The 15,447-nt window shown below is 44.0% G+C and overlaps 1 protein-coding gene across 8 annotated transcripts in view; it reads right to left on the bottom strand.

Moving 5' to 3' along the window:
* MLLT10 (MLLT10 histone lysine methyltransferase DOT1L cofactor) overlaps positions 1-15,447 on the bottom strand; it is a 238,186-nt gene that overhangs the window by 24,279 nt on the left and 198,460 nt on the right. For all 8 annotated transcript variants that reach the window (XR_013216782.1, XR_013216783.1, XM_077268350.1 and 5 more), the window contains one exon: positions 3,350-3,452. Coding sequence is in view for 6 of the 8 variants with exons in the window: in XM_077268350.1 (XP_077124465.1) it covers positions 3,350-3,452 (103 nt within the window). In the remaining 2 variants the exon portion in view is untranslated. The remainder of the gene's footprint in view (positions 1-3,349; positions 3,453-15,447) is intronic.

Raw genomic sequence — 15,447 nt, 5'->3', positions numbered from 1 at the left:
TCGAGTGTTTCGGAGTTTGGCTTACCGACTCTACAGCCCTGGTGAGCAGACAGTTCCTGTACCTTTTTGGGCCACTATTTACCAGGAAATACTCATTAGTTTAATTAAAAATAAGAAACTTATAAAGTTTACTTTTATTTTTTACCTGCTTACAGACTGCCCCGATAGTCAGACATTTGGTAGGATAGCTGCAGGAGCGAGAATGGGCTGTCAGACACAGCCCGACTCCCCACAGAGAAGGTAGGGATGGCTTACCGCCTTCCCGATTTCAATACATACAGTGTGGAACAAGCGCTGCGCAGTAGTCAGCGTTTCCTCTCCGAACCTGTGATCGCTGGGTGTAGGGAGAGAGGAAGAGCTGCTGGGTCCCAGGAGACCCAGTCTGCTATTTGGGCAGGAAAGTGAATTTGCCCTGTAACTGGAACTAATACACCAGCCCTAGTTAAAGGGGAAATCATACAAAAAAAAAAAAAGTATTTAAATGCTGAAACAGCTCCCACACTTCTTTTATGATCTTACGGGGGCACAAAGTGTAAATAAATTTTTTAAAAAATAAAAACTTGACTTTCCAAATTGCTGCTTTTAGTGCCAACCTAGTAGTAAACAAAACTCTAAAATGTGTCTGATATAGAACAATAATTATTACAAAAAGTGGATTAAATCTTAAAAAAGTATTTCAGTGGTCCATAGTAGTCATAAAACATGTAAAAAAAACAGGCATGTATGTCATTGATGCTCCCACCGATATTGGGGGGGAGGGAGGTAAAGAATAAGAGAACGAAAATTATATAAAAATTGGGTCTTGCGTAACGCCCCCCCAAAAAATACAGCTCTTAAAAATGCATGTTTAAAAAATAAATAAGGCTATGTGCACACTTAGGAAATGTGGTGCAGAATTTTCTGCACTAAATCTGCATCTCCTGGAAGAATCCGCAGGTGCAGATTTTGTGCATTTTTGTTGCGGATTTTGTGCAGTTTTTGTGCAGATTTTACCACTGCGGATTTTTATCATGGAGGGGTGCAGAAACGCTGCAGAACTGCACAAAAGAAGTGACATGCACTTCTTTTAAATCTGCAGCAATTCCGCACAGATTTTTTTTTTTTTTTTTTTTGTACCATTGATTTACATTGTACTGTACATCACAGTGTGGAACAGCACCTTTTCTGCGCAGAAAAATCCGCTGCAGTTCTGCAGGAAATCTGCAACGTGTGCACATAGGTTAAATGTGCCTGGTCAGGAATGGGGAGAAAGTAATCTGGTATTTATCGACTTAACTTTTTTTTTTCTCTTTACTTTTTTTTTTTTTTTTATGCCATTTGGGTTTGTGGTTTAAGGTTTAGTAGCGAGGGCGAGAGTTGGGAATCTTGCTGGTATTTTTATACCCAAAGTTCAGGGGGTTTTTTTTTACAATCCGGTACCAACTCTCGTCCCCATAGATGTCCTGTCTGCTATCAGTTCTGGCCTGTCCCCCATGTTCTCCGTCTGCGGCGGCGGAGGAGTGTGTTTCCCATTTGCTGTACGCCTCCCCTCTGCCACTTTTAATTTCTCCAGTGAAAGTAATGAATCACAGCTGTGAGGAGCTAATCTGTATGCTTATCACAGCAAATCCCAATGTGTTGTGCCGTTTAACACTTTCTACGCTGCGGCACACCACAAACTCCCGGAGAAGGGGAGGTCCCGGGTGACAGTCGCTGGGTGTGCAGCCGTGTCACTTAAAATTCTGCTTGTTGCACATAAAATTGTCAGATTGTCTCCAGCCCTGGAAAAGGATCTCCTTGGGAAAAGAAACAAGACGAGCCTATATAATAACAATAAGCGGTCAAAACAATAACAGTGAAAGTAAGGGAGAAGGGAAAACTTGCCTGTGGCCAGTAACAAAAGCACCACCCCTAGCTGGCCCCTCTCAAGGTTATCCTCCCCTCATTCTGAGGAGGATGACCTCTGACCCTCGGCTGGCAAAGACATGGCTGATCCAATCTTGGTGCGCTGGTAAAACCATCCCCCCTCCAGCAAACAGTGGTGACTAGCAGGACATGTCCACAAAGCCCTTGAATGCATAAAGTTCTCCATCAGCAAAGGAACAAAGGATCTGCCGGAGAGCGAAGCTCGCTCCCAATACGAGGCAGCGTGCAGATGTGCACGGACAATGCTCAGCTCAGCAACTTTCAGCCCAGTTTTATCAACTTTACATTGTTTCTATTATAAGAATTTATTTTTTTGCGGTGCCAGGAGATCATAACGTCTACAGTCTTTGGCAAGGTAGTTGGGAGTAATTTTGCGTCCTTGTGCGTAGTTTTATGTGCTGTATTAAAAATATGGAACGAGGCAGAAAGGAAACGACTTGTAGCAAATTACACAAAAGTCAAACGAGGTAAAAGTAATGGAATACATGTGTGCCGCAGAAAACGCCGGGAACACAAGTGCACAGAGAAAGTGGGGGAACTATTAGTCCATGTGCACACGGAGGATTTTGGAGCAGCCTGAAAAATCATATAAAAATGCTTCAAAGTTTATTTTATTCATTTTAATGTTATTCCGCTCTGCTGCACTTAAAGGGGGGGTTCTCAAATTTGAAAGTCACCTCCTAGCCAAAGGATAGGGGATAACTTTGCGATCACCATGGTTAACACCGATCCTCGCGGAGATTCGTGCTCCTACTAGAATGAATGGAGTGACGGCGCACATGATCAACCTCAACACCAATCCTCTATCCTTTGGAATGGACTTTTAAACTTGAGAACAACCCTTTAAAGAGGTGAACCAAAATAAATATTAAAGTCCCTACTTTTTTTTTTTTTTTTTTTTATAACTATTTCCGTTTCGAAGATGCTTCGTTTGAGAATGCAAATGTCACTTTCGAAGGCAAGACTGGTCTCGGCTCTCACTGACAGTGCGCTCTTGCCAGCTCGTCACTACTAATTAGAGCTGGTGAGGGAGTGCACTGTCACTGTGCACTTAGAAGAACATTACACAGTAAGAAAGAAGCTTGGATTGAGAATATGTTTAAATTGACATCTAACGCATGCTCAGTACAGCAGGGGCTAGCCCAGCCTCTGAACCTAAAAGTCATCAGTGGCCTCCATTTCAGAGCGGGCCTCCAGCTCCATGCAAGACAAGTGATGTCCTTTTACTTTTCAGGGTGATGAGCCACGACCAGAAGTGTCTGGTCCAGACGAGCCCTCATGTAAATTAGAAGTGAGGAGAGATGTGTGTGCCGATCGATCGAGCGGTCAGCCCACAACTCTCTGGTGTATGGCCGGTTATATACGGAGACTGGGACTGATGGGAGGCACTAAATTGGGATTGCTTAGTTCTGTGGAGCATCTAGATCTACATTAGGGTCATTACCTGTCTGGCCTTCAGTCGTCCCTACAGACGGGGTGGGATTCGGTCTTCTTCCACTGAGCTGAGAGGACGATACGCTCACTAGAGATCCAGGAAGAGAATTTACCTGCACGGAGAAATTAGGAAAAGTGTTACCATAAATCACAAAATAGAAGATGACAGATTTATTTTTTATAGCATTTCCAAAAATGAAAACTAAAATCTGCTGGAAATATAAACGATTCCTGATCATAGCAAGTAGTGAAGAATCTGTGCGGAATTTGTTACCATTATATAAAAATAAAGATTATTATTATTATTGACGACCACCAAATCACATGATGGCATGGATAAGGCATCACCCACCTTTTCTAATGTGCAAATCTGCCTTGATTTTTTTCTGAGGCTTCCTATGCTCCCATATAACTACGGTAGCTAATTAGCCAGGATTGTCTTTAAGACTTCTAGGAAATCAGGGTTAAGATCCCCATACATATCAGGCTTATGTCGGCTGAACCTGTCGATATGTGATGTGTACAGAGGAGCCGGCAGACTGTTGGTTGGGAGAGATTTCGATCAGACACGTCCGATTTTGGACCATTGCTCTCCTGGAGATGAGCCGCCGGCCGACATGTCAGTCGGTAGCTTTCTCCCTGAGAATGGGAGAGTCGGCTGGCAATCCCAAACCCCTGTAATCCTTGTACGTGGGGCAAGACGTGGACATCATGGTCTGCACTGGAATCCATCACACATGCGATCAATGCAGGTTTACCGGCGCGGTGACGACACGATGTGACAGATTGCCAATAGATGACATCCGTGAGCCCCTCTGAATACATGACAGCGGCTCAGCGACGGCTCGTGCTCCTGCATCTTCAAGCTGCCACATAAAGGAAAAGGCTGACGCTGCTCTCAGTATTCATGATCAATTTAAAAAAAAAAAAAGGCCCCGACATTGTAAAAGCATTATGTCTTGTCCCGGAAGCTCACAATCTTAATAACTTGCCACAAGTTTACTCCATGCACCATAGCCTAAAACGTTATGGTTTGCAGCAGACCTAAATCCGCAGCATGCCAATTCATTCAGCATTTCTGCTGCAGATTTCACCCATACTGATGAACGGGGAAAACGAATGCAAAAAATGTGTTGAATCTATTTTATGCCACGTTTTTCCTGCCAGCACATTCTGAACACGTGTGCACATAACCTTACAGGGATATCCCAGATATAACGGCACGCTGAACAGTTGTTTACCTTGCCAATATATTTTATATGACAAGTTTCCAAGATCTCTGCTGCCTGTCAGTGAAGAGAAACATCATTATTTTACATATAGTAACTCAGAGTCTTGGCTGACTTATTACTACAGAAAACAGAGGAGATCATCAAACCCTATAGGAACATACAATATTTCCATTTTGCAGACAGCGAGCGGAGGATTACTATAGTTCGGCTTAGGATCAGGGACACAACATGTAATACACACACTGTACATGGTACTATCGGGACATGCGGCACTTAGGCCATCCTTTTCTATGTAGCAGTGTTTGGAATTGGTCTGTAAATACAACATTTTCCATAAGATAAGATACTAGATTTTAGCAGGGCTGTGGAGTCGGAGTCGGAGAGTCGGAGCCGGTGTCATGGAAATTGAGTCAGAGGTTTGGCTTACTGACTTACACAGCCCTGGATTTTAGAAAACGATTTGATTATTTTGAAAACTGCAAGGAATATTAAGCTCGAGAATAATTTGCAAAAAAAAGGGAAAAACATTCAGCAGCGTGTAACGTATCCTGAATACTTTGTGCATCCGGTCTCTATGGGGCACAATGCAAGGAATCTGGGCATTTGTATCCGCTTGTAGGAATTTAGCAGGACGACGAACACTTTATATGGAGTTAATTGGCCGGTATGATGCAGAACCCTGCCTGTGATACCGGGGAACTGGAGCGATTACACAGTGTGAAGGATTCCATTCACCCCTAAAGTCAATAATGGGACCTTGGCGCACGGCGACCATGTGGTTATCCCGTTAATTATTTCCCGTTTATTAGGACGTAAGAGCAGGTAGACAACACCAATGACTGGCCTCGCGCATCTCAGACCGGCTGTGGAGGTGAAGAGGGTCCGGCCTTCAGATACGCCGGTCAATCCCGCGTGACGGCATATAACAGTGCGCCGTCACTCCTCAGATATCTGCATACTGTGTCATTACTTCCCTGCTCGGGAGCCTGGCTTTCTGGAGGGGAGGAGGAAAGTGTAAGAAGGAGGATGTGTTCGACACAATAGACAGTTCCACAAATAGGCGCTCTGCCCTGACCTCAAATAAGGAGCTGGATTTTTTGGCACGGTCCCAGCCCTACTTACTGAACAGCTCTTCAAAACTTTGTATTCATTCATGTCGCTAACCACCGCTCCGAGAGAGGGGGGGGGGGGGGGACCAAAAACAAAAAAAAGAAGGTCTATACTGGGACCGATGCCAAACACGTGAAAATGAGCCCTCCAACACAGGCAGCCAAAGTCTTGCATAATCCGCTGCAATAAAAAACGCTCTCCCTTGGCTGCACACACCATTCCCTTTCTAAGAACATTCCTGTGTCCGTCATACCACGGGCCGGGCTTCCAGAAGAGAAACCACTTGTGCACTACTGTAACTAAGTCATTCTTCAATAAAAAAAAAAAAAAAGTTCAATCCAGGGCAGCAATGCCGCAAAGTATCACCCAAAGCCGCAAAAGGAGAAATACACAAGCACACCGGCAGAATAAAACTATAAATAATAAAAAATAAATCAATTTATAAAAAGATTAAATTAGACACATGGCAGAGCGGACACTAACCAGATATAAGATATGGGCTTACACGGCAGACTGCTGCTCATAAAGGAGCTTCGATAAGTGCTGAAACAAGTAGACTGGACAATACTTAAAGGGAATCTGTTAGCAGGATTTTACGCTTTAATCTGTGAACGGCACGATGTAGGGGCAGAGAGCCGGATTCTAGAGATGTATCACTTGCTCAGCAGCTTTCTTTAATTTCAGTATAATTAGTGTTTTATCAGATGGAGATCATCACTGATCTGTGTAACCCCGCCCCAACACTGATTGGCAGCTTACTGGCCATGTACGCCGGATGCGGCCAGTCAGGGGTGGGGTGGGCGGGGTATACAGAGCTCCACATTCTGACAAAGGTTATATATCTACAGCAGAGAAAACAGGGATTCTATCAAATCTGCACCAAGCAGTCCAGTAAGTGGCACGTCGCTGGAATCGGGGTCTCTGCCCCTACACCATGCTGCTCTCAGATTCCACAGCAAAAACCTGATGACATTCCCTTTAAGGCCCTTTCACACACAGCTGATGCAATGTGCCCCAAACAATCGTACATCATTCCTAGATTTTAGGTGAACACTGGGACATATGCTGCCATTAATGATGATTTTAGGCTTGCACAGATAATCTGATGAGCCAATGGCCTCATTTCGCTCGTTGGGCCGGCCGATCGCTGCCCTCTATATACAGGCCACTGGCCGGAACAAATCTTTTTGCGACCTCTCGTTTCGCCAATCACCGATCTTTACACAAACTGATTTCTATCTGCAGTCGAGCACTACATGTACAAATATTGCGGCGTGCAATATATTCCATGTTGGGCTAGCATTGCATACCTCAGTCCCTGTGCCCACTGGGCTCACAATCTAATCTGCCATCCCAGACACTCACACTAGGGATTATTTACCCAGAGGACAATTAATAGGGGGGTATTGAAAGCGTGCGAAAAAATGAGTGCAAATGCAAGGAGAGCATACACAAACACAGCACATAGGTGTTATCATTGGTCGGATATTGTACATGCACATGAGAATATGGTTTTAACCAGAGCAAAGGGCAGGAATCTCTGCGCAGCGCCACAGGGGTGTTTACTCAAAATGTCAGGAGCGCAAACAGACCCTTATTAGCAGGGTGACAAGCTTACGATTTTAGTCAGAGATGCCAGCACACACACTAGCGGATCAGGGCCACGACAGCGTCCTACACACCGTGCCGTGAACACCCACTGGAAAACGCACTCATCTGTTTGGCCATCTTCCGCCAATGTCTGTCTGACTGGCTATACACTAATTCCCGGTGACTTTCCTGACACTTGCCAGTGAAGGGAATGGTAACAAGCCCCTGCTGTTCAGCACAGCCATCACTTTTGTCCGAGTCACTACTTCTGACTGCAGAATGCTGCTCATCTCTGCCAGCCTCAGAATTTAGCCATTTAACCCTATCGTTACTGGACGGGACAAGAATCATGTTGCCTGATCATGTCTTTCAAAAACTTCTGCCACTATAAACAGAAGAAAACATCAAAACCGTCACATCAAAACCTGGTTTAGATGGAAGAGCAGTCTTCTCCAAGAGGCTTCACTGTCTTCAAAATTTCTTATTAGGATCAGAAACCTTCATTTCCAAAAGTTTGGCCAGCGAAGACTCGTAATGCAAGTTATATGACCACTACTTGTCTCGAAGCTGGCAAGACCCGACAATGGGCTGATTCTTAGCAATGTAACCTTGCTGCAAAGTGCTCCATGCCCGCCTAAAGAATCACATGAGGTCATCAAGTTTCCAAACTGTCCAGTTACAGACATCTTATTTTTGTCCGCAAGACCACCGTTTCAAAGTAAAAATTGGGGTTGGCAGCAATGGCAAAGCATGTAGGACAAACTGTACTATAATATTTTTTCTCAAAGTTTAAATATATATAGATCTTGTACCATCTACATTAATAACTGATAACCGTGGAACAAACATATTACCCATGTGTAATCATGATTCTCTGAACCACTGGCAAGAACCAGCTATCACGTGCAATTTGAGACTACAAAATCTGAAATCCACACAAAAAGGAGAATGAGAGCAAACGCCAATCTCTCGGAGAAGGAAAAAGTAATAAATATTTAAGTTGCGCATTATTAACACCTTTGCATTGCAGGGCTAATGGCAGCGCAGGGATTAAATGTGAAGTAGGAGATTCATGTTTCGCTCACCGTAAAAACAGGCCATAGCAAACATTTATTCAAAAAGTGCAATCATCCTGTCGATACACATTAAGGGCAGAGGATTCCAACAAGCTGGAAAATTCCACAGCTGAAATCGCCTTTCACTGGCTCTCAAATAGAGGATGCCCCTTTTATGGAGAATGCTCTGCAGAATACAGAGAAATTCCTGGACCCCGCAATGTCACCCAACCATTAAAATGAACTGGGCAAGGATCCAAAAATGATCAGCTGGCTCTAATCCATGGCAAAATAAAAAGATGCCAGGACAGATGCAATAAACAAAAAAATATACCGTATATATTTTCACCTATATGGTCTCCTTACACAGCCAGCCATTCTAGAGTACCTGGTGCATACATCGGGCACAGCTTCACATCAGGAGTACGGACAAGATAGGTGGGACCTGTAAGAGCTTGTTCATACAGGGCAGGCTTACAGCAGATTTTCAGTTTATAGCACAAGTTGAAGCGAAAATTTACCGCCGATTGCGTGAAGTCGAGGACTTCCCTGCAGCGTATGCAAAACTGAACCAGCAGCGATATCTGCCCAATGTAAGGAGGGTATTGTTGCAGGGAATATGCATCCCATGTGAACAGACCCTAAAGGTACCGTCACACTAAACGATATCGCTAGCGATCCGTGACGTTGCAGCGTCCTCGCTAGCGATATCGTTTAGTTTGACACGCAGCAGCGATCAGGATCCTGCTGTGATGTCGCTGGTCGCTGAATAAAGTCCAGAACTTTATTTGGTCGTCCGATCACCGTGTATCGTTGTGTTTGACACCAAAAGCAACGATACCAGCGATGTTTTACACTGGTAACCAGGGTAAACATCGGGTTACTAAGCGCAGGGCCGCGCTTAGTAACCCGATGTTTACCCTGGTTACCAGCGTAAAAGTAAAAAAAACAAACAGTACATACTCACCTGCGCGTCCCCTGCCGTCTGCTTCCTGCTCTGACTGAGCCCGGCCCTAAAGTGAAAGTGAAAGCACAGCGGTGACGTCACCGCTGTGCTGTTAGGGACGGAGCTCAGTCAGTGTCAGGAAGCAGAGGCTGGGGGACGCGCAGGTGAGCATGTACTGTTTGTTTTTTTTTACTTTTACGCTGGTAACCAGGGTAAACATCGGGTTACTAAGCGCGGCCCTGCGCTTAGTAACCCGATGTTTACCCTGGTTACCCAGGGACCTCGGCATCGTTGGTCGCTGGAGAGCGGTCTGTGTGACAGCTCTCCAGCGATCAAACAGCGACGCTGCAGCGATCGGCATCGTTGTCGCTATCGCTGCAGCGTCGCTTAATGTGACGGTACCTTAAGGGTAGTCAATTTGCAAGTGACTGGCTGCTATCGAATGGTACGTGTCAGGTCATGTAAATGGAGCATTGTGATGCTGGAACAATAAGACGCCAGGACGCACATCTTTATCTGATCGCAGATATGATGGCCAAACTGACCTTTAGGCCATGTGCACACGTTCAGGATTTTTAGCGTTTTTTTCGCGTTTTTTCGCTATAAAAACGTGATAAAAACGCGAAAAAAACGCTAACATATGCCTCCTATTATTTACAAGGTATTCCGCATTTTTTGTGCAAATGTTGCGATTTTTTCCGCGAAAAAATCGCATAGCGGAAAAAAAAGCAACATGTTCATTAAAAATGCGGAATTGCGGGGATTCCGCACACCTAGGGGTCCATTGATCTGCTTACTTCCCGCACGGGGCTGTGCACACCATGCGGGAAGTAAGCAGATTATGTGCGGTTGGTACCCAGGGTGGAGGAGAGGAAACTCTCCTCCACGCACTGGGCACCATATAAGTGGTCAAAAAATAAGAAATAAAATAAAAAACAGTCCTATACTCACCCTCGATGTCCAGCGCAGTGTTCCCGCCTCTGTGCTGCACGCTGGCTGGTTCCTGTAGCTGGTGTGCGGAGAAGGACCTTGCCGAATGACGTCACTGTCCTGTGATTGGTCGAGACCGCTCACGTGACCGTGACGTCATGGAAGGCCCTGCGCGCACACATCAGCTATAGGAATGGACGCCGGCGAGGAGATCTGATGTCTGCGGGTGAGTATAAGCATTTTTTTTATTTTTTTTATTATTTTTAAACGTTCTATCTTTTACTATAGATGCTGCAAAAGCAGCATCTATAGTAACAAGTTGGTCACACTTGTCAAACAGTATGTTTGACAAGTGTGACCAACTTGTCAGTCAGTTTTCCAAGCGATGCTACAGATCGCTTGGAAAACTTTAGCATTCTGCAAGCTAATTACGCTTGCAGAATGTTAAAAAAACGCAAAAAAAACGGAAAAAAAACGCAAAAAAAAAAATGCGGATTTCTTGCAGAAAATTTCCGGTTTTCTTCAGGAAATTTCTGCAAGAAATCCTGAACGTGTGCACATACCCTAAGGGTATGTGCACACGTTCAGGATTTCTTGCAGAAATTTCCTGAAGAAAACCGGAAATTTTCTGCAAGAAATCCGCATTTTTTTTTTTGCGTTTTTTTTCCGTTTTTTTTGCGTTTTTTTAACATTCTGCAAGCGTAATTAGCTTGCAGAATGCTAAAGTTTTCCAAGCGATCTGTAGCATCGCTTGGAAAACTGACTGACAAGTTGGTCACACTTGTCAAACATACTGTTTGACAAGTGTGACCAACTTGTTACTATAGATGCTGCTTTTGCAGCATCTATAGTAAAAGATAGAACGTTTAAAAATAATAAAAAAAATAAAAAAAATGCTTATACTCACCCGCAGACATCAGATCTCCTCGCCGGCGTCCATTCCTATAGCTGATGTGTGCGCGCAGGGCCTTCCATGACGTCACGGTCACGTGAGCGGTGTCGACCAATCACAGGACAGTGACGTCATTCGGCAAGGTCCTTCTCCGCACACCAGCTACAGGAACCAGCCAGCGTGCAGCACAGAGGCGGGAACACTGCGCTGGACATCGAGGGTGAGTATAGGACTGTTTTTTATTTTATTTCTTATTTTTTGACCACTTATATGGTGCCCAGTGCGTGGAGGAGAGTTTCCTCTCCTCCACCCTGGGTACCAACCGCACATAATCTGCTTACTTCCCGCATGGTGTGCACAGCCCCGTGCGGGAAGTAAGCAGATCAATGGACCCCTAGGTGTGCGGAATCCCCGCAATTCCGCATTTTTAATGAACATGTTGCTTTTTTTTCCGCTATGCGATTTTTTCGCGGAAAAAATCGCAACATTTGCACAAAAAATGCGGAATACCTTGTAAATAATAGGAGGCATATGTTAGCCTTTTTTTCGCGTTTTTATCACGTTTTTATAGCGAAAAAACGCGAAAAAAACGCTAAAAATCCTGAACGTGTGCACATGGCCTATGACCAATCGTAGACCATGTGCTAGTGCACACGGGTGATTTTCCCCTTACACACCAAGTCCGAGTGGGTAACATCGCAGTATGCAAGTCTGGTCCAACCTACAAACAAGGCCAGTAAATAGCAGGCAGTCCGTACACTCATGAGTAAGACTGCCTAGTGCGGCCGAAACGCGTCGACTGGGTCATGTTGACCATGTAAATTTTTCTTTTGTATGCACTTTATTTTCTTTTGAAAAAGAAAATAAAAATCCAGTCCTGTTGAGCAGGACTCCAATTTTTTCTATTTTCCTTGATGTGAGGCCGGTGTCTGAGCCCCAGGTGGACGAGCATAGAGCAACTGGGTGAGCTGGAATTGAGTTTTTATAGTCCGTACACTCATCCATTATGTGTCGGAGCGTGGTCTGTGTACACGGAGCCAGTTACATTTGCAGCAGGTGGACAGGACTGGTCGGCGAAGTTCAAGGCTTATCTGAACTCCTAGGGAAGAACACCTTCTGACTTACTGCCAGCCAAGCCGCACTCCACGACTTCTCCTTCCTAAGCCATCGTATGACCATGTGCATGAAGCTTTCTTGTTATGGATCTGAAGTGAGCTTTACTAGAGAAATGTCGACCCGCTCATGTGGAATGCAATCAAGTGTCAGCGCACTCCGGTCTTGTCGAACATTTCACTGTATCCGTATTATTAAAGGATCAGTAAAACTAAGAAACGACGGGGAATCACTTGGCGCCACTTAAAAGCATTATGACTGCAAATAACTTAAACCAAACTACCTAATAACAAACACAAATTATCTCAGGATCTATTGAGGACGGACGGCATTTACACTTATTACCAACAAGTGTAAATATACGAGCCAGGTTAGCGCAACAATCAACTGAGAAGTCATTAAAACATACCTGTCGTTTCAGGTGACTTTCAGAATAATCCGTCCTGTGTGCACAATAACACTTTCTGGCCAATATAAGACTTGTATCCTGACTTTACCAGTTTTCCGTTATGCAGAACTATATAACTATAACTTTCAGTTCTCTCTGAGCTGGTGGGTGGAGACTGCTATGCTGTCTGATACACAGCACACACACACACACACACACACACACAGGGATTCCTGCTCTCCTGTCTACATGTAACCTGTTCAAAAGCAGCCGCAGCATGAAGGACATTAGACAGTAGTGTAGCTATGAATCTAGCTCCTGGGTGAACTAAAACACTTACTAGAAAGCAGAAGCACGGGCTTGTGTGTCTCTGCCTGTTTCTCAGCTCAAGCCTCTTCCCTCCCACTCCATAGACTTCAATAGGCAGCTGTAATCTGAGAACTTAGTGGGCTGACAGTCCATCCTGTTTAGAGAAATTCTGATTTTAAATGATTTTCTTTGAGTGAATGCAGAGTATAGGACACACGGGGAGGAATCATGGCTTTCTCTGAAAGTTTGTTATATTCTTTTGTACTGTTGATTTACGTAAAGTTGAAATAAGGAGGTCGTATAAGTAGAACTCATAGTGCCTACAGCCAAAAACAGCACCACTCTTGCCTAATGGATGTAAGTAGGGACATTTACTCGAAAGAGGTCCCAAATATTCTGTAATAAGGAATCTGAACAAGATGTGCCATGTGCTCCTCAGTATTTAGAGGTTTGAACAAGCCAGGATGCGCCCGCGTTGCGGCAAGGAGATTGGCGCCAGACAGCTGCAAAATTGCCACTGGATCATGGAACGCCACGTCACAAGCGTCTGGCAGGAAAAAGCAATCACTTCCAGAATCACATGTAACGCAATCGATTACACATACGTCATGGTATGTGGTGTATTTTTGGGGGGTTAGATTGCTTAATTCTAACGGAAGTTGCAACAGAATATTCATGGCCTCTTTCGAGTGAATCTCCCTGTAGCACTGAAGCTTTAGTGTATGGACCTCAATAGATCCGAGGCAAAAGGAATTTTATACATGCCAGTCAATAAGAAATTTTCAAGATGGAAGCCAAAAAGTTAGAAGGCAGCAGCACACTTGTCACTTGGTCCCTGGGATAACTTCAGCCTTGCCTATTAAGATGATCTATAAAGATGACTCTGAACCCTGGGAAGAAAATGGAGAGTGGCTGTTCAGATGTTCTGCCTTCAGTTTGGGTCCAACGATGACGAGTAAACAATGATAAAATAAATCCATCTTGTTACTGTTGGGTCTTGTTCTAATTTTTGTTCCACTCTACGGTTATTCTGGGTATGAGAATATCTGAAAACAGAGTCCCGGAGGGAGTGGTGGTAGACCTGAAGCTAACCTTGGACAACAACTGTATGGAGTTTCTTTTCAAAGAGAAGGTCGTACAGAGTATGTCCAACTTGATCTCTAAGAATTTGGACCAAGTACTTGTGTGTCTGTGTCGGAATTAAGGACAGAGACTCTGGGCCTTATGGCAACAGGGACTGATCTAAAAAGTAGAACAGGGAACTCCAGAAAGGTGAAAAGATCTCTCACGGAAAGTGCCAGCCGACATCTGGGAAAGGAGTCTCAATGAGGTGGCCGATTTAGGAGATGATATTTCACCTGGAAACTTAGCCAAACTCTTATAGAGCGACAGGAAGTGCTGCATGAAACATGGGAGGTACTGTGGGGTTAAATATGTACAATAAAATAAATATATTTATATTTTTTTTATATTTTTTTTAGGAAAGCCATTCTTTTATTTTTTGTGCCTTAGCTCCCGACAAGTAAGGCTTTAATACTCAGCGTGTGATGAGAGAAGAAACCAAGTGTGAACAACTTTCAGGTCCCATGAGGGGGCTGACTGTTCAAGCTGTCAGGTTCAATTGCATCATTGGACATTATTCAATGCCCCAAACTGCTCCCTAATTGTTAGGGGCTTAACGTATTCAGAGCCATTGTTTAGGCTAATGCTGAATGCCCACAAGTCGAGTTTCCATAAAGAAGGGGGTGGGATCTCATTGTACTTAAACCGTACAGAACTCACTACCTCCGTAGTCTTTGGTGCCATCCCATGTATGAAAAACCGACTGTGAGACTGCTTTAATCAGTTTATATACTATCAATAAGCCTCTTATTTTATTACTATAGATATACAGCGAGAGAGTTGCCGAGACTGATGAAGGGACAGCTCACTGGCTTGATACAATCGCAGGAGAGAGTGCAGCTTTCAATCCTCCACAGATTCGCTTTACTCCGACAGCTACAAGTCATTGTAAGTTGGTTTTTTTTTCTGTACCTAATATCAGATGTGACACCTCGTAGAAAGCCGAGCACAAACGCTTTTCCATTTGTCTGAAGATCCCTTGCCTCGGCTGACAAACGATTATTTTTTCAGTTGCATTCCTTATCCTGCTGATAATGAGAAGGGGTCAAGCAGATTATTCGCTTCCTGTTCTGTCACTGCTTTGTATGGCCGAGAGAGGAAGTGAAAAACCAAAAGGGAAGACACCGAGGTAAACAAACCAAAACGAACTTAAAAAAAAATAATGAATATTTTTTATTTATCCATTTTATTTACATCATCTGTAAACAAGCATCCTACGGGGAGAACAGAAAAAGTGGATTTGCCGCCGCGTGGTCAGTCTTCTACTTACACAATTTGGTAAGTAATCGATTTGTTCACAATCCGTCACGAGAATATCATCTATCTGCTCATAGGCAATAACAGAGTTGCAAAAAAATATAAATTTACAATTCTGTAATAAAATAAAAGAAAAAAAAAAACAAAACATAAAAAGTAACAAT

Source organism: Ranitomeya variabilis, chromosome 6 (genome assembly GCF_051348905.1).
Source record: "Ranitomeya variabilis isolate aRanVar5 chromosome 6, aRanVar5.hap1, whole genome shotgun sequence".
Lineage (NCBI taxonomy): Eukaryota > Metazoa > Chordata > Amphibia > Anura > Dendrobatidae > Ranitomeya > Ranitomeya variabilis.
This window is presented reverse-complemented; position numbering and strand designations above follow the sequence as displayed.